A 19,279-nucleotide genomic window follows, 5' to 3' on the forward strand; every position below is an offset into this window, starting at 1 on the left:
TGTCAGACATAAAATGTGGAAAATAAAATCGTCCCTACCAGCTCCTCCCTGGCTTTTGAGGGGTGCTAACTCCATAATTCCATGAAGGAGAATCCAGCCCTAATCCCCTCTTGCAGTGTGGTCCCTGCCTGCAGCTGCCAACACCTGCACAGATCTGAGGTGAGTTCCCACTTTCCATCCCCTCAGTTCTGGGGTGCTGCAGGGTTTTAGTGCCTCTGTTCCCAACGGGCACACCGAGGAACCCCCAAATTTACCCTGCTTTCATCCCAGGACCACCCAGCTGAAGAAGTTTCGAGAGGAGCTGAGTTAACCATAAACTCATAAAAGCAGCCGAACTGTGCTCGAGCTAAACCAAGGGCAGCGTGCCATCAAAATCCTCCCAGTTAAATTAAAATACAGGGTTGGGTTACTTTTTGTTTGCTGAAGCCAAGAAGAGGCAATTCCTCCTGAGAAATGCAGCGGAGAGGGTAGAAATGGGGGACAGCAGCTGGAACAGCAGCTTGAAACCCAAACACATCGGCTGGGAGGAGCTCACCTGAACCACCCAGGAGGCAGGGAAGTGCCTGTCAGCAGGGATGATAACCAGGCACAGCACCACACGCTGAAACTCTCTGAAAAGGAGCATTTCAACAGAGCACTTCCCTGGAAAGGAGCACTTCCCTGCAAACTGCATCGATGTAAGCGAGCTCAGCCCAGCAAACAAGCAGCTGGGGCAACCTGTCTGTGATTCTGAAGTGCAAAACACTTGGAACTAAAACCACGCAGGGTGTAGAGCTTCCCAGAGAATACAGCTATTGCCAATGTTGTTATACACACTTCAGACGTATAAATGACAAAGTCCTACTGTTTAAGAAAACATGCCTGAGTGGAGCTAGATCAAATATCAGGGCTGGTGATTTGATTTCCCTTGGCCTCCGGCCGAGAGCAAAGGAAGAAAAACAAATTAAGGTCTTTGAAAAAGTATCAAAATATTTGCCAGTGAAGGCCAAAACACCAATTTTCACATGCTCCTTTCCCTGACAGCGCTGGGGCAGAGCTGTGTGCTCTGAAGGGAGTGACTATTTGCTTTAAACTATCCCGACTAGGAAATACCCGATCTAATCTCCTCCATCTGGGTGACAGGGCAGGGAAGACCTCTGAGTCTGGCTCTGGAGCTCTCTGTCCCACTGAATCCCTCTCTCTTCCTCACCGAATCCACTCCCAGTCAGCCAGGCTATAAACAGCTCGTTGGCTCAGACATTCCAGGGCTCTGGTCATCCTGAGCTGCCACACAGGACCCAAGATGTGGATCCTCAGCACTCTGCCCTGTGCAAGCCTGGGCTGCCCCAAAAACCAGTGGTTCCTGTTTCCCCCAGCCCATCCCCAGCCCTTCCTTGCCCTGGGGCTGAAGGCAGAGATATTTGGTTTTCCAGGGTGGATTGCCTGGAGGCTCAGCAGGGTGAGGGTGACCAGCCGAGCCCTGCTCCTCAGTGGGATCCAGCCGAGCCAAACAGTCTCATTCCCATCTTTTGGGGATTGGGAATGTGGCTCGGGCTACATCTGAGACCTTGGGAACAGACTCTGTCAGGAGGGGACTGGGATCAGTGAGCCCCACAGTGCAGCTGCCAAGCAGCAGCACCCTGGTTTTGGCTACTCACTAACCTGTGTGCCAGCAATCATCACTGAACTGGTGCAACTCGTCTTAATTTCCTTCCTCGATTCCATCTGGAGTCAGACAGCTCAGATTAAGGGTCCATCTGACTAGGAATCACACCTGGGCTGGAAATAGCCACGTTTTCCAGACTACAGGCAGCATTCCTCTAGAGGAGCAGAGCTCCAGCTGCTGAAGATGCTCTGCCTGGAAAAGCCATGGCTGGGCAGGGCTGGAAGAGCAGGCTGGAAGGCCACAAGTGCTCTGCAGAGAGTGAACAGGATGCAGTGGAAGCCAGAAGCAGAAAATTATTTCAGAGAAGAGAATCCATAGGGGAGAGGTCAACTTGAGAGCCTTGGATGCAATCCTTGCACAGGAAGGCTCCAATCTCTAACCTGCTGGCTTTGGGAAAAATCCCTGAGGGAAAATTCACCCCATACTCTCTCTCTTTTTTTTTCCTGAGCAGTTGCTATTTGGGGAACAAGGTACTGAGGTGGATGGTGCTTCCGTGGGACTGACCCAATGTAGTCCTCTTCCATTTTGGGATTATGTCCTCTAAGCCACAAAATGATTTGGTGGAAAAGTTTTACACAACTTAAAAGCAAGTGTCAGCTCTCTGGAGTTTAGCCATCCTACAGAACATAGTGGAACACTGTAACCAGTTACAAAATTCCCTGAGATAGTAAAAAAATAATATCAACTGGAAAGATTGTCTCATTTTAGACTGGTTTCTCTGTACATCCTGATCTAATTCCCACAAACCCACTTGGTTTCATCTCCTGCATATTCTGCAAAAATTTTAATGCAGGAATTTTTTTTTAAGGTTTGAGATCCCAGATTCCTGCAGGCTACCTAGAGAGGCCTAAAAATAGTAATCAATGTGCAAATTGGACAAAAGGGGATTTAACAGGCCAAGGACATGGCCTGGGGCTGGCGCTGAAGCCGGCACAGCTTCCAAGTGAGTCAGGCAGGAAGTTTGTTCCTTCCCCCCCACTCAGCTTCACAAAGAATATGGAATAAGGAGGTGGCAAGACAGGCTTGGAAGGGGCACAAAACCACACCTCAAGGTTTTCATCCCTTAATTCACAGAACCACAGATGGGTTGGGTTGGGAGGGGCCTTAAATCCCATCCCATTCCACCCCTGCCATGGCAGGGACACCCTCCACTGTCCCAGGCTGCTCCAAGCCCTGTCCAGCCTGGCCTTGGGCACTTCCAGGGATCCAGGGGCAGCCACAGCTGCTCTGGGAAACTCCCTCCTTCAAATGTCAATTAGGGCTCATAACAGCAGGCAAGCATGGGATACATTTGTCCCTGAACATCTACCAGGAGAAGGAGGAGGAGGAGGAGGAGGAGGGAGTCTCCTGCAGGCAGATGTTTAGCTGCCCCAGGACACAACAGGGCCACTAAATAAAATCTGGATCCCACAAAACAGGCTGCAGGATCCTGGGGATCTCACAACCCACAGTCAGAACAAGCTGTATCCAAGCGGTGCTCCCTCCCTTCCAGGAAAAAATGGGTGCAAATGGCAGCCAATTAAGGCCTTTCCACCCACAGCCCATCAGCTCCAAAAGCCAGAGAGATCCCAGCAGAGCTCTCCGGGAAGCTCACAGAGCTGAGCCCTCAATGGCACAGTGCTGGGAAAAGCAGAACTGCTGCGTGGGTGCCCCAGAGGCACCCTGGGAGCACTAATCACTTGTGCATACTGAATAGAATTGTCTCTCCATGGGAAAAAGCTCCCTTCCATTACTGGAGAGTGACTCCCACCGTTCAATTGAAGGTTTAAATTTGGACGGGGAGAGATTTTCCTGCCTGTTTTTGGTGTGTTGTGTTTTTCACTTTAATGTAAACCACATACTTGCAAAGAACCCATGGACGAGCATTAGAACAAAACATGTGCAGCCATGAGTCTGGCATCTTCTTTCTGGGATGCATTTTTCCAGGACAGCCCAGAAAGCACAGCTAGTGAGAACCTGCAGCAAATTGAACTTGCAGAAACCATGGTGGTGCTCACCGTGGTTTGCACCATGGAATGCAGCTGAGCATGCCATGGAATGATGGCTGGATTTGGGAACCAAACACCAGGGCACAGGGCCATGGCTGTGCTCTCAGACTCACCCTCTTTAGGAATTAAACCAGTCAAAAGTCACCCACCAGTGACCATCAGGCTCTTCCAGCAGCTGAGATTAAAGAAACAGGCAGATACCCCTGCTACAGCTTTCCAAAAAGTGGGAAAAAACCACCAAACCACTGACAAACACAACCCCAAAGTCTTGTGAGGCCTGAAAAGAGGGATCTGGGCAGAAACTTCACTCCTGGCTAGGAAAATCCATTAAGTGACTCCATGGAGCAGTGACACCTCACTGGCCCGGAGGCCAAGAGGGAAAACTGTGTCCAACACCCCAAGAACATAGTGGAACACTGTAACCAGTTACAAAATTCCCTGAGATAGTAAAAAAATAATATCAACTGGAAAGATTGTCTCATTTTAGACTGGTTTCTCTGTACATCCTGATCTAATTCCCACAAACCCACTTGGTTTCATCTCCTGCATATTCTGCAAAAATTTTAATGCAGGAATTTTTTTTTAAGGTTTGAGATCCCAGATTCCTGCAGGCTACCTAGAGAGGCCTAAAAATAGTAATCAATGTGCAAATTGGACAAAAGGGGATTTAACAGGCCAAGGACATGGCCTGGGGCTGGCGCTGAAGCCGGCACAGCTTCCAAGTGAGTCAGGCAGGAAGTTTGTTCCTTCCCCCCCACTCAGCTTCACAAAGAATATGGAATAAGGAGGTGGCAAGACAGGCTTGGAAGGGGCACAAAACCACACCTCAAGGTTTTCATCCCTTAATTCACAGAACCACAGATGGGTTGGGTTGGGAGGGGCCTTAAATCCCATCCCATTCCACCCCTGCCATGGCAGGGACACCCTCCACTGTCCCAGGCTGCTCCAAGCCCTGTCCAGCCTGGCCTTGGGCACTTCCAGGGATCCAGGGGCAGCCACAGCTGCTCTGGGAAACTCCCTCCTTCAAATGTCAATTAGGGCTCATAACAGCAGGCAAGCATGGGATACATTTGTCCCTGAACATCTACCAGGAGAAGGAGGAGGAGGAGGAGGAGGAGGGAGTCTCCTGCAGGCAGATGTTTAGCTGCCCCAGGACACAACAGGGCCACTAAATAAAATCTGGATCCCACAAAACAGGCTGCAGGATCCTGGGGATCTCACAACCCACAGTCAGAACAAGCTGTATCCAAGCGGTGCTCCCTCCCTTCCAGGAAAAAATGGGTGCAAATGGCAGCCAATTAAGGCCTTTCCACCCACAGCCCATCAGCTCCAAAAGCCAGAGAGATCCCAGCAGAGCTCTCCGGGAAGCCTGGCTCACGGAGCTGAGCCCTCAATGGCACAGTGCTGGGAAAAGCAGAACTGCTGCGTGGGTGCCCCAGAGGCACCCTGGGAGCACTAATCACTTGTGCATACTGAATAGAATTGTCTCTCCATGGGAAAAAGCTCCCTTCCATTACTGGAGAGTGACTCCCACCGTTCAATTGAAGGTTTAAATTTGGACGGGGAGAGATTTTCCTGCCTGTTTTTGGTGTGTTGTGTTTTTCACTTTAATGTAAACCACACACTTGCAAAGAACCCATGGACGAGCATTAGAACAAAACATGTGCAGCCATGAGTCTGGCATCTTCTTTCTGGGATGCATTTTTCCAGGACAGCCCAGAAAGCACAGCTAGTGAGAACCTGCAGCAAATTGAACTTACAGAAACCATGGTGGTGCTCACCGTGGTTTGCACCATGGAATGCAGCTGAGCATGCCATGGAATGATGGCTGGATTTGGGAACCAAACACCAGGGCACAGGGCCATGGCTGTGCTCTCAGACTCACCCTCTTTAGGAATTAAACCAGTCAAAAGTCACCCACCAGTGACCATCAGGCTCTTCCAGCAGCTGAGATTAAAGAAACAGGCAGATACCCCTGCTACAGCTTTCCAAAAAGTGGGAAAAAACCACCAAACCACTGACAAACACAACCCCAAAGTCTTGTGAGGCCTGAAAAGAGGGATCTGGGCAGAAACTTCACTCCTGGCTAGGAAAATCCATTAAGTGACTCCATGGAGCAGTGACACCTCACTGGCCCGGAGGCCAAGAGGGAAAACTGTGTCCAACACCCCATTACACCTGGCCCTGGGTCACCTTTGTGTGCTGGCCTCGTGGCTCTAAAATGTAACAATTATTCTGTGGGATTGGGATGGGGGAAGCAGTTTAAAAGGCTGGCCAAAACACACATTTATAGCAGGAAGTATTTTCCAGCATGAGGACACACAAGGCAGGCTCCAGGGCAAGGGGTTCATCAAGACCATTAGGTGACTCCATGGAGCAGTGACACCTCACTGGCCCGGAGGCCAAGAGGGAAAACTGTGTCCAACACCCCATTACACCTGGCCCTGGGTCACCTTTGTGTGCTGGCCTCGTGGCTCTAAAATGTAACAATTATTCTGTGGGATTGGGATGGGGGAAGCAGTTTAAAAGGCTGGCCAAAACACACATTTATAGCAGGAAGGACACACAAGGCAGGCTCCAGGGCATCAGGGGTGTAAAGATAAAAGTGCTGGGAGGGCAGAGGGAACTAAAACTGCCCAAAGGTGCCCAGTGCCAGCTGGCAGAGGCCAGCACAGTGCCAAGGAGCACAGTAAGAGCAGGGCAGTGGCACAGCCTCAGCCCCCAGCACACTCCACAGCAGCAGTGCCAAGGAAAGAGGAGCGAAGTGTGAGACACTGCTGAGAGACCTGGCACAGACAGACTGGTCACTGCCCTCCCCTCACCCCACCCAAAGCCACCTCACCAAGAACTCCTTTCACTTTGTGTGCAAATTCGGACTTCATTTCTGCCTTTTCAAACACATAATGGCAGTCATTTCCCTAAGCTTGCTCAGGCTAGGCTGGGGCTGACATGACTTCATTGCTGACAACTATCTTATACTTACAGGGTGCTGCTGGGATTAGAGACTTGGGAGGAGGAATTTTGACCTTTGCAAAGCTTTAATTTTGTTGAATTTATCCAGAGTAATAATCACTGCTAAGACTCCTTACAGCCATCATCTCCAGTCTCGGGAGATCTGTCTAGTGAAACCAGCCCCACGAAATAATTTCCCTGGGTATGGCTGAGGCCTCACAAAATACTACTTAAATTCCAGGCTTTCACTACATGCCTCAGAGGAATCTTCTGAGTGCCAGCATAGGCACCAAGAAGAAAAGCAAATGCTTGGCTGCTCATTACCAACTCTATTCTCTTTTTCCTTAAATACCCTCGAAAGCAGGCTGCAGGCAGCAGTTGCACCCAACAATCTTCAGGAAAGCTGTTAGGTCCCAGGCTGCCAAAACCCATCTATTTTTTTTTTCTTCTTGTTGTTCTCTAGGTTTTTATCCTGCACTGGCACACCAAAGGCTTTTCACCTCGGAGAGCAAAGAGCTGATTTTGAAGAACAAAGCTGCTGTTGTGGGACGATGCAGCATGTGTTCCAGCATGCCAGTTTTATATTTAGCAGCAGCCCATCTCCACAGATCAAGCTCAGCCAGGGAGTCCCTGAGCAGCCCCATCCCAGCACCAGTTTGGGCAGGGTTTGGAACTCCCTCCTGCCCCTCTCTACAAGTCACCTGTCACTGAACTGCCAGCAGAACAACTGCCTGCAGCCTGAGGCAGGAACTCCCTGGGAAAAGTAGGGAAAGATGTAAGAAAGCCCCAAAATCACAGGCCTGGTGTCTGGAGTGCAGGAGGGGCACCTGACAGCCAAGCTTCTCTCGACTCTCTGCTGTCCCTGGCTCAGAGAAGCAGCATCTTCTCCGTACATCTCCATGCCCCAGCATTTCTCAGTTTACAGCAGGCCTGGCAGTGCCAGCGCTGTTTTGGGGAGATGTTTTGCAGAGACACCAACATCAGCTAATTAGAAGAGTGAAATTTCAGCCCAGTGTTTAGCACAGAAGGGAAACACTGACAGGTCTTTTCTTTGCCTCCAGCCATGAGTGCAGGCAGGGGAGGGTGACAATGTGGGGAGGGCAAAAGGGGGGGACACAATTTTGCAGAGGAGTGATCAGTTTTGGCAGCTACCCTGGAAAAAAAGGAACCGTCAGCACTGCAAAACACGCAGGGAAATCTTCTGCTGGCAAATGCACATTTCCCCTTCTCAGAGGCAGTGAAGAGTGCAAAAGGTCCAAGGAGAGCTGCAGATAAAGAAGGGACAGTGATGGAATCGAGCCAGCTCTGGAGACTGGCTAGTTCAGCTCTCTGCTTGGAAAGGGGATATTGAAGGAAAACATGGCCTGGGAGAGCCCAGAAAACCTTCATCTATAGACCCAGCCCAGCAAATGCCAAACCACAGAAGAAACCTGCCTTACCTGGGTGGTTTTCGCCCTTCTGCCTTGCATGCTGCTGCTGTGGCTCATCTGGGGGTTGGAGGCCCCTTCGGAGAGGCAGTGGGACTTCCTGCAGGGCAGCGTGTTGTAGTTACTGTAGGAGGAGGGCGCGTCCTCGGCGGCCACCGAAGCCATCTTGTGGCTCCCGAGCTCCGGGATGTCGGACGCCAGGTTCCGGCAGTACCCCCCGAAGGCGTTTTGGGGGAGTACCCCGGGGGTTTTGGGGGAGTACAGGTCACTCATGGAGTTGGCGCGCTGGCAGGCGGCCAGGGGCTGGGGGCTGCCGCCGGCCTGCGGGCCCTGCGCGGCCTCGGCGTCCTTCTCCTCGGCCAGGCCCAGGATCTCCTCGTTGCTGGTCAAGTGCTCCTGGCTGAGGTCGGACAGCGAGAACTCCAGGCTGTCCTCGCGCCAGATGTCGGCCGACTTGGAGCGCTTCTTCTTGAAGCCGGCCGCGTCCGCGAAGGCGGAGCCGTTGGCCGCGTAGCGCAGCGCCCGCCCGGCGCCCTCGGCCAGGAAGGGCGGCTCGTCCCCGTAGAGCCGGCTCTCCTCCGAGTCGGGCATGCTGTGCACGGAGGCGGCCGTCAGCACCGTGCTGCTGTCCACGCTGGGCGTCACCGACGAGTCCGTGTGGTAGGACACGGGCCGCAGCCCCATGTCCACGCGCTCCACCCACATGGCGCTGCCAAAGTCCTCCAGGTTGGCCTCGGGGGCGAAGGGCTCCAGGCCGTTCTCGGCCAGCGACTGCGGGATGCTGGGCGTGCTGCTGGAGCGCGTGCTCACCTCGGAGTTGCGGTGGATGATCTTGCCCGAGGAGGCGTGGCGCGTGCGGCGCGAGGCCTTGCCCGAGAGGCGCAGCGAGCGCGACGTGTGCTTGCGGCCCAGCCCCGGCTGCTTGTCCCCGTAGAAGGCGTGCTCCACGCTCTGGCTCTCCGCGTTGCCCATGGCGTCACGGTCTGCGAGGGACACAGCGGGCACCGTTAGGGCGGGGAGGCACACGACATCCCAGTGCAACAACAGCTGCTTGTTCATTTCATTAATTACCGAGCCCCTCCCAAAACCTACACCACAGATTCTTGCAAGGACTTCCATAACTGCAGCAATAACCCCACAGATTAATTAATTAGGGGAGCCAGCGGCTGTACCAGCAAACCTAGAAATACAGTTAAATCAGAAGGTAGCAAACAGCCAGACAGCTCTGCTGGTGCAAACCACGAGTGCAGAAGAGCAAAGGACTGAAGCCTGGAGCTCGGTGTGAACTGGAACCAGTTTAGCACCACAGTGCCATCTCAGCTCTGTGCACGTTCACCTGACCCTCAGCATCGTCCTTCCAGCCAACAAACTCAAAAAATCAACAGCTCTTGTTTATCTGCAGGTAACAGATGCTGAAAACGAGAGGGATGTACACCTTTAGCTGAGATTTCACCTTTTTTTTTGGCTAGGAGCTGCAAAGCAAAGCACCAAGCAGCAAAGTACAAACCCACCCGTTTGGCAGCGAGCTAATGACAGGTTTGATTTCTGGAACAAAAAAACTGTGCAACATTAAGCAGGTACGGAGAGTCCCCCACAAGAAAGCCATATTATGAAAAATAAATTAGCATGAGTGACTCAGACTATACAAAAATAACCTCTCCTTCCCACTCCCTCTGAAGCAGATAAGCAGATCTGAGCTCTTTGATCTGAGCTGGAACGCAGGGATGGGGTTGGTGTCCCCAGCCCCAGCCCAGCCTCCTGCATTATTCAGCTGTGCACGTCCCGCCGTGGAACAGGTTTCCCATCCAGGAGGTGGGAGTGATGATCTGATTCAACCTTGGAAAACACTTTGAGGTCTGTGATCTCACTCAACAAATGTCAGAAATATTTTATCAGTAGTATTGGGTCCTTCCTCTCTGGCCTGACAGCAAGAAGCAGAAGAAGAAAAGCAAATGCCAAAGTTCAAAATCAAACAGGAGATCCTGAATTGCACACGAGACAACTACATAGAGAAAAACACTCCATCAGTCTTGAAAAGACATTCCAAGACAAAACTTCTTTGTTTTGAGGCATTTCCATCAGTTTTGGTTGAAAATAAAAAAGCTGCCCTGACACTAAAATGATCTTGAGTTTTTAATTTCTTGGCGCAATTTCCTCTCCTTTGCCAGGATGCTGGTGGGTACTGCACCAGATGCTGGCAGGATGAATGCAACCACGTATTTTCCCTCACTATCTACATACACACAATTGCTGCTGCAGAGAAGTGAATCAGCCCTACACAAACACACGGAAAGTGAGGAACTGATGGCACTAAACAATGGGACAGCTCAGCAGAACTGAGCTCTGCACTGACACTTCTGACCTCAGCAAGAGGACCGTGCCTCTGCTCCTCTGCCCAGCAAAGCTGCTCATGGCTGAGACTAGAAGTCTGTTCAGTGCTGGGGCAACAGACAACACCATGAATATCTGAGCATTTCTGCGCTGAACATAAATACAATTGCAGGTGAAGTAAACTACAGAGGAAATGCCCTATAACTACTGAAATGAATGGCAGAACTCCCTTTGGCTGCCATGACTTGTTTAGAAAAATAAAAGAACTGAATAAAGGGCAGGTTTAAATCTTAAAACAAAAAACCAAAAGACAGCTTTATCAATCCCTAGACAAGGGTTTATTATCTCCCAAGAGCTACAGCTCTTTGATACAGACTGAAGAACAATCAGCCAGCTTTTGGCAATGGAACATTTTAAAGCACAAAACCTGCATCTTCTCTTCTGCAGATACCTAAACCAAGCCCTCAGTGCTTCTGTCCTGCAGCAGAAACCCTCTCGGGGCAATGCTTTCCCTGCTTTGGTTCCTGCTGACCACACTTCCATCCAGGGGGATTTCCACTGGCTGCACAGCCCGGCAGAGCCTGCACCATTTACCCCCAGCCTCCATCCATCCATCCCATCTCCAGCCATCCCTTCTCACCCCAAGGAGAATCAGCAGTTGTAAAAGCCCTCTTGAAACCTGCAATGGTTCTTTACCTTCCAGACACACCAGGCAAGATTTCCCCAAGCCAGAAAAGCAACAGGACCACAAATGGGCTCAGTGAGGAAAGGAGCAGCAGCTCAGGCTGCATCCTGTGAGGAAATAACACTCTCCTGGAAGGAGGGAAGCCTTCCCTCCACAGAAGGAATGTTCAGGGAATGATTTCACACAATGAAGTATCTGCTACAGACTGGCAAGAAGTGTCAGACTTCAAAGCAAAGAGCCGACCCTTTTTTATTCAGTGGGCTGGCGCTTTGGGTGAGGAGTTTGCAAATCCACAAGCGGCTGTCAGTGAGCCCACACCTCAGCCCTGCACCCTGGAAAGCCCTGCCTAATCCCGCTGAATTCCCAGCTGCAAGGTTGCAGGAATGCTGCCCGAGGGTGCAGGAGGGCTGCAGGCAGTGCAGCTGGTCCAGCTGCAGCCATGCAAGACAGTGCCATCCCCAAGGTTGTCACCATCCCCTGGCAGAGCCCATCTCCCCTGGGACAGGCAGGACACAGCTTGGGTGGCTCAGTCAGCCCCACCAGGTCAGGCTGAGGGGGATCCTCTGAAAGGGACCCCCCAATCCTACCTTCTCACCCCATTTCTGCCTCCTGAGCATTTCCACCAGCTACCCTGAACCAAATCAAGTGCTGTGCAGCAGAGTCCACTAAAACAGCGGAAAACAAATCTGGGGGGGGGGGGGGGGGGAGAAAAAACAACAAAAAGAAGAACTTATTACTTAGTTTGTGCTGAGCTAGAGAGTTGGCCTGGCACATGCCAGAGGCAGCACAAGGGCGCCTGTCTGGGGACACAGTGGGGACAGGAGGGGACAACGCATCTGGAGAGTGACACCTCCACGTTTTTTGGCAGCAGGCAGCTGAGAGGTGAGCTCAGGCAGATGTGGAAAGGCATCGTGAGAGGGGAATTGGCACTGCTACAGACTCCAGCATCCCCAGCGAGCGGGAGCTGGGCAGGGGAGGGGAGCCCCAGCCTCCCCCTCCCACGGGCCACAGCAGACACCCTGGGGCAACAGCGTCTCAAAGTGCTTGGCTACAACTGCCAGATGCTGCCTGTCTGTGGCTTAACTGCATTTAGCACACTCAATGAAAAAAATCTGTATCAAATTAAGAAAATGAGTAATGTTAATGGGAGCTGCACGCAAGTGCTGGTAGGACAAAGGCTCCCCTTGTTAGCTGGGCTGCCAAACGCAAAGGCCACCATTAAAGACCCATCAAGGTACCACCAGGATATGACACAGATCAAGTGTGACACATCTCCATGCTTTAGACAGGTCTGTGGTGGTGTCAGGAATCTCTGTGAGTGCCCCTGAACCTCGCAGGATCAGCACGGGGCCACGCACTGAGAGCACAACTGGCTGGGCGTTTTTCCCCAGAAAACGTCGATTCATCAGAACCCAAACTTTTTGTGGGAACAGAGGGCCTCTGACGAAATCTCCCTCTCTCTCTCTGGGAGGGAGAGGCTTGAAAAGCAAAGCAGGGAGACAGGCACGTCTCTGGAAGAGGCACCAGCGCCCTGACTCAGGCGCTCGCTGAAGATGCAGATTGTATCTGCAGCCCCAGCCAGGCAAATGAGGGGTGGCAACTTCTGCCTCCACATCCCCAAAAGGTGGCCATGCTGGGAAAGCGCTTTCTCTCCCAGAAAACCTGCTCCTTCCTGCTTTGGTGCAGGGAAAATGTCAGAAATGTGGTGACTTTAATAAAGTCACCTCTAAGCCAGCTTGCACATCAAGAGACGGGACAGAGGGCTGAGATATGTTTTCTGAAAGTTAAAACTTCAGACTGGCATCAAGATTAGGCTGCCAGCAGGGAGAGCATGAATTTTGCAGGAAAAACAGTGTTGCCTACACTGGGTATGTGGGAAAAGCAGACTGACCTCCAGCTGAACTGCTGAGGTTTTGCTGGATGACTCTTACATGAAACGGTTACACATAAATTATATCACATTCTAGATGACCACTGATGATGGCCCACTCAGAGAACATAATTTCCTTTAAAAACAGCAATTTTCCTTCCTCTTCCCCTACCCTGATATTAAATTAATTTTTAAAATAATTACAAAACCAGAATACTCATTTCAATTAAACCTATGTTACTAACTCTTGAACCTGCAAAAGGTTGGACCACCACATTCCAGGAGCATATCTGAAAAATACTAAATTTCCAACCAAATTTGAAGCACCTCACAAGACAACAGATTGCAAATTTAAAATTAGATTCTAGTGGGAGGCCCTGGTGACAAATCTGTATTTTTCTCCTGGAGCGTAGCTCGAAGGCTGTGAGAACCAGAACAATGATCAAATCCACAGCGGGCAGTGAGCCTACAGAAATAAACTTCTGCTAAAATCTGCCAGCCAACAACAAAGATTTTCACTGAACTCACCAGAACCACATAGAAAAATGTACAAGACTAATAACCGAGTGTGAACACACACATTTTATTGTAATTAAAATGTGCTTTTTCATAAGGGCAATAGAGAGGCTGAAATTCCACAGAAAGCCTTTGAGTTTCTCAGAAACTCCAGCAGCGTATTTCATTGTTTTCACATCAGAACCTCTTAACCAGCCACTTCTTTTTTGTGAGCCTCTCTCACATGTGTTAAAGCACGGGATGGACTCCAGAAAGAGCCCGCAGGCAGCTGGGGTGAGAGGAGGAGGAGGGAGGAAGGGATGGCAGCAGGAGCTGCCCTGTGCTGCCCAGCCCGGGTACCCAGCCATGCAGCCTCAGCAGCCCTCCCCAGCAGCCAGAGCACAGCAAGCCCTGCAGAAACACACGTGTACCTTCCGAGGCAGTCCCGGTATCCAGCGCAACCTTCCCCCAGAGAGCTGTGGCATTGAGAGGTACAGAATTGCAAATGACCCCAAAAGGAGCAGTTACTGGGGCTGCAGAAGCTGTCAGCACCTGCCACTCAGCGACTCCATTACTCCCGCGTCAGAGGCTATGACTACATGCCAAAAACCTGGGGAGAAAGGGGAGAAAAACAAATCAGACAGGAGCATCTTCTGCCGGGGCCTGTCATCAGCACTTACCCAAGGAGCACTGGGCAGCACGGCACGGAATGCTGTGCTCACATTGGGATGATGAAAGCTGATGGTGGCAGAATAAATGAAAAACCCCGCCAAGCACCGCCAGCCCCAGCCACGGGATGTGGAGAGTTCCTCTTCCCAACCAAAATCCCCCCAGACTGTAACCTTGCCGTGCTGAGGCCGCTCTGTCTCAGCTCAGGGCCAAAACCACACCTGCATCTGAGGACCACCAGCAGGAGAGGCACCTTCCAGCCCAGCAGGGCTGGATTTCTGGCAGCAAGGGGAACCCAGGAGACGCTGGAAGACTCGCAGGAGACTTCCCTGCAGACTGTCTCCGTTGTGGAAAGGGCAGTTTTCCAGGCAGGGATTTCATTTCCATTTTCCAAGGGCGAATCAGCCATTGGGGCAGAGCATTTACATCTGGTTTTGTGAGCAAGGGTTCTCGGGTTAATCGTGCTCACAAAGGCACAGATACAAGAGACCAGTCTGTGTTTACCTAGACCTGAGACAAGTCCTTAGGACAGACCTCAAGTCAGACACTGAGCTCATGTGGATGCCAAATCCCAGCCCTTTCCAGAGCCACTGGTGAGCTCCCTTGCAAGGAGCCCAGCTCTAGTCCAGGCTTGGGAGAGGCTGAATGCATTCTCAATCCAGCTCTCACCCAACTCCCCCTTCTCCCAGCCAATCACCAGCACTAAAACGTCACCTCAACACTGCACACAAACTTGGGAGAGTTATAAACTTCTCCACAGGTCCCAAGGAGCAAAAGCCTGGGGAGGGATTACTCCTGCCCTTCATGTTCTTGGAGCTTCGTGTGGAGAAAGTGTGATCCTCACTCTTGGCTGGATTCTCAAGAGATGAGAGTCACTGGCTCTTTTTAAAATTAAAAATATTCTCATTTTCTTTCTCTTCCTTCATGTTCCCTTCTTTGCTCCCTACCTCCCCCTCTTCCCCCAAGCTGTTGGTAGAGATCTGAAAAACAGTTCATGAATTGCTCAGGAGCTGGCAGAAATTAATAAAATGAAGCTCATTTATATTGAAATGGACTCATTATCATGCCAGCTGCCAATAATTTCCAAGAGGGGAATCTTGCTGACAAAAAAGGTCCTACAGGCAAGAGGCTCCCCACCTGCACCCACCACACAGGGAGGAACCCTGCCACGAGCATTCCTCACCTCCCAGGAAAGGGAATTGTGACCATCCCTGTTCAGATCTGCCTGCTACTGCCTCAAAAAACCTGCCCAAAAGAAGAGCAAAACAAACACAGCCCAGCATTCTGTCAGGTTTTCCACCCTGACACGGCTTTTGAGAAGTTTGTAACTCGGTAAAATCTGCTCCAGGGTGACACAAACTCTGGTCACTCTGCTGAGAAACCAGCTCCAGGGCAGCCCCACACACCTGTGCTCCTCCAGCTAAACCCCTTCTCTCCTGGCAGTCCTTTGTCAAAAAGGGGATGTTTACACCTGGATCCTGCATTATCCCAATGCTCACGCTGCTCCAGTACATCTGAAGGGCTGGCAACATCCTTTGCCACGAGCAGATGAGCACTGGGCACCACAGCTCCTCCAGGAGACAAGGGCTTATCATTACCCATCCACTCTTTCCTGAAAAGTTTTACTCCCACTAACTTTTACACCTCAGACAGTCTTTCCTAAACGAAACCAATTCGTACTGCTCAAGAAGAACATTTGTTTTTCCTACTTTGACATGAATGCGCACTGGAACAGTCCTCAGTGTCCTGGTTCCAACAGCCCAGGCTCTGCCACCACAGAACTTCTGGAGATCTGGAGCAGCCTCCAGCAAAGCCTTCCTTCTAGCAAGGTCTTGGAAGGTCCAACAGGGCAAAAAGTGGTGCCTATGCTCCTTGTTCAGGAGGAAGGGCTGAAGCAAACACAAGCACAGAGCCCCTTCTGGACACGTTTGCTCCCGTGGATGCTGGCCAAGGGAGAAGCTCACCAGTGACCCACCAGGGGAGATGGACAGTTGTACACATCAACACGTGGAATAACTGATCTTATTTTTAAAAATAATCAAATAAAGATTTTGAAACTTCTGCACTGGAGACAAAACATCCCCTGTCAGCGCCGACCGCTCCCAACACATCCGACACACCGACACGTCCCTGGTGTGCGCAGCCAACGCCTGCACACGTCAGTGCAGCTCCCCGTCCTTTGAAGGGCTGCAGCAGCACAGCTGTATTTACTGCACAGCCACACAACAGAGCCTCCAAAATCCAGGCCAGGAGCTCCCACAGGGCTCGTCGTGCTGCCAATCCCGGCCAGGAGCGCAGGAAACCTCCACGCATGGATTAAACGCAGAGCAGGCAAGCAGAACAGCTTAAAGGAGCACCTTGTTATTCCTCACATCTGCTACCTGCAACTCCAGGTATGGCAAAGAGCTCTGGCTTCCACGTGCTGCAGCAGTTTGCACTGCCAAGGGTCTGGGGAAAAATCCAGCACGCCTGTTTTCTGTTTGCTTGCGGACACTTGACAGGAACATTAATGGATGAAAAATATGGAAACTGTAGCTTTCTAAGAGCCTCCTTTCCAAAGCACAACCCTTCCTTTCCAGAATGAAACAAATCAGTATGCAAATATATCCCCTTGTCCAGTGAACAGGAAAAGCTGGCGAGAGGGACGACAGCTCTCTTTCAATTCTATTTTTACTTTTCCATTTTATGAGGCATTGTTTTTGTCAGATTTCAAATGCAATCAGTTGGTTGTTAAGTAAATCTTCATCCAGTTTGGAGAAGCTCTCTGTAATGCTACCATCAAGCAGGATGTACATACAGAGACAGGAAGCAGTAGGCATTCCCTACAGAAACCATCCAATATCCATCAGCAACTCCGGGCTCTATCCCCCACCCACCATCCCAGTTCCACGCCACAGTAACTCCAGTGTTTGATCCCACCTCCTGAAATGGACAATCAGGCCCTCGGTTTGTGACTGGAGGCCACATTTTGTTAGTTAATAGTTAGTCAGCTAACATGAGTGCTGCTGAGGTCAGCCCAGCCAGTGCCCTGCCCTGAGACCCAGGTGAACGCTCTCCTGTGCTCCAGGGCTCTGCTGGCCTGGCAGCTCTGCCTCTCCCATGCCATGTCCCTGGGCTGCCCTCCGCAAAACAAATCCCACAGGAGAGGCAGCACAAAATATCCTGAGCTGGAAGGGACGCACAGGGATCAGAGGCCAGCTCCTGGCCCTGCACAGACACCCTGTCAAACCTCCAGACCCTTCACCATCCCTCCTTGGGATGCTGTTCTCAATAGCTTTAGATCCTTCTCAATCTGTGGTGCCCAAAGCTGCCCCACGCCTTGAGGTGAGGCTGCAGCAGTGCTGGATCCATGGATGGAGAAGAGACTGCTCTGTGCTCAGATCTTTGCTCAGAAATGCAATTCAGAAATGCTCTGAGCTTCCCCACTCTCACTCCAGACACTGAGCCCCAAGACCAACTTCAAAGGATTGCAGAAGCTGGTTGACTTTTAAAGCAGCGAAAATAAATGACAAACGTGCTCCTCTCTGTGTTTTCTTCCTATGACATTTTAAATGCCATAGAAGCCTTTTGTTTGTGAGAAAAATTAATTTCAAACCGAGCACTGCTTGTGAGAAAAATGAATTTCAAAGCAAGCACGGCTTGCACTACCTGTTGAGGAGGATGGCTGCTCCTGAAGCTGGAGTGTGACGACAGTGACCATGCAGGAAGGTCAGGATCCATCCATCCATCCCCAGGAATGGGCAGGTAGAGCTCCAACTGCAAAGCCTCTTGGCAAGCGTCTCGCTAGCACGCAACCTCCGTGTCTGTCAGGGCCGCGGGAACAACGCTGGTGATGCTCCAGATGAAGAGGAGGGCAGAGCAAAACAAACCCACGTTCCCTTTGAGCAGAGCTCCTCACGGGGAAGGTGTGGGAAGCCCTGCTCCTCCAGCTGCAGCACCACCCCACGACAATTCCCAAGGGAGGGAAGAAAAGGCAAGAAGAGAGGAGGGAGGAAGGTTTGTCGAGAGACTTTAGACCTCCACAGAGGCAGCAGCCAGCCATCCCCAAATCCCTGCTAAAGGAAGCAAAACCAGGAGCACAGCACCAAGAAAGCACCGTGGGGCCTTGGCAATAAATTAATCAAAGAGCAGAGCAGGTAGCCCAAGGGAAAGCCCCCTCTCCAGGGTGTCTCTATTTATAGAGGGGATGTGAATAATTGACACGGTTGTGGGTTTGTTTGTTTTTCAATCATTCTTACAACTATCTGAGCATGTTTTAACTCTTTCTCCTTCCCTTCCCTTTTATTTTTAATGGTGGGAAAATCCCCCTTTCTACCCTGGGGGGGAATCTGCAAGGCTTTACACGTTTCCAGCAAAGGGCAGAGCAGGGGAAGGATTCTAATTTCAGATCATCAGACATAAGCAAATCTATGGGGAAGCCACGAGGGCAACTCCCTGGAGCCTGTGGGGCAGACTAAGCCCAGCCACAGGGAACTGCAGGGAAGGAGGAGCCCACTCGGCCTCCGTGGAGGCTCTGAGGACTGCATGTACATTTATATGATACTTGAAAAATGAAAAGAATTCCCAAAACGCAGCAGAAACAAAAAATAAGGTGCGGCTTGTTTATTTACCTTTAGGTTCTATGTTATTGTTATTACACTCAGCTTAAAAAGGGCTTTCTGCTTGTGCCAAATGAGCCGAGAACTGCTGATACACAGCAAGGGTGGGACGTGCCAAATGCACTCAAAAGATTGAGAAGTAACAAGAAAATGTTCAGGCCAGGAGACAGAGCTCCAAATGGATCTGTGGGAGCTCTCCCTGTACAGCCAAGGAGTGGGACCTTGCCTGCACAGAAGAACCACCCAGCACCACAGGCTCCAGCAATAAAAACTGAAACCCTTGGCTTGAGTGACCGACGAGACAGGATGTGAAGGATTAAAATGGTGTGGAAAAAAAATTAAGGGCAATAATTGTGGTAGGGGGAATTGCAGAGGAAGTGCTTGGTGTATCTCCTCATTTAAGCACTGAGGTAAGTAATCTGATTTTCAAGCAATGCCAAAGACCTCACACAGATCATTAAGATGGTGCCTGAGATATGAAGTATCTAATTTTAGATACCCTGACTTAAGTACTAGGGAGGGATTCCAGAGGTCTGTGGAAAAACCGGTGTGAAATACAAACTCGGGCAGATCAGCAGAGCTTTCCCTTTCTGGTCCCTCTCCCTGAGGGAGGGTGAGG

At 50.9% G+C, this 19,279-nt stretch overlaps 1 protein-coding gene across 8 annotated transcripts in view; it reads right to left on the bottom strand.

Annotated features, from left to right (window-relative positions):
* TIAM1 (TIAM Rac1 associated GEF 1) overlaps positions 1-19,279 on the bottom strand; it is a 150,959-nt gene that overhangs the window by 62,442 nt on the left and 69,238 nt on the right. For 4 of the 8 annotated variants that reach the window (XM_039697030.1, XM_039697031.1, XM_039697024.1 and 1 more), the window contains one exon: positions 8,025-8,995. In XM_039697030.1, coding sequence (XP_039552964.1) covers positions 8,025-8,984 — 960 coding nt within the window. In that variant the 5' untranslated portion in view covers positions 8,985-8,995. Of the gene's footprint in view, positions 1-8,024; positions 8,996-13,824; positions 14,004-17,710; positions 17,992-19,279 lie in introns of all 8 variants that reach the window. The other 4 variants (XM_039697027.1, XM_039697029.1, XM_039697026.1 and 1 more) reach the window with 2 other exon arrangements.

Source organism: Passer montanus, unplaced genomic scaffold (genome assembly GCF_014805655.1).
Source record: "Passer montanus isolate IOZ18808 unplaced genomic scaffold, ASM1480565v1 scaffold116, whole genome shotgun sequence".
Lineage (NCBI taxonomy): Eukaryota > Metazoa > Chordata > Aves > Passeriformes > Passeridae > Passer > Passer montanus.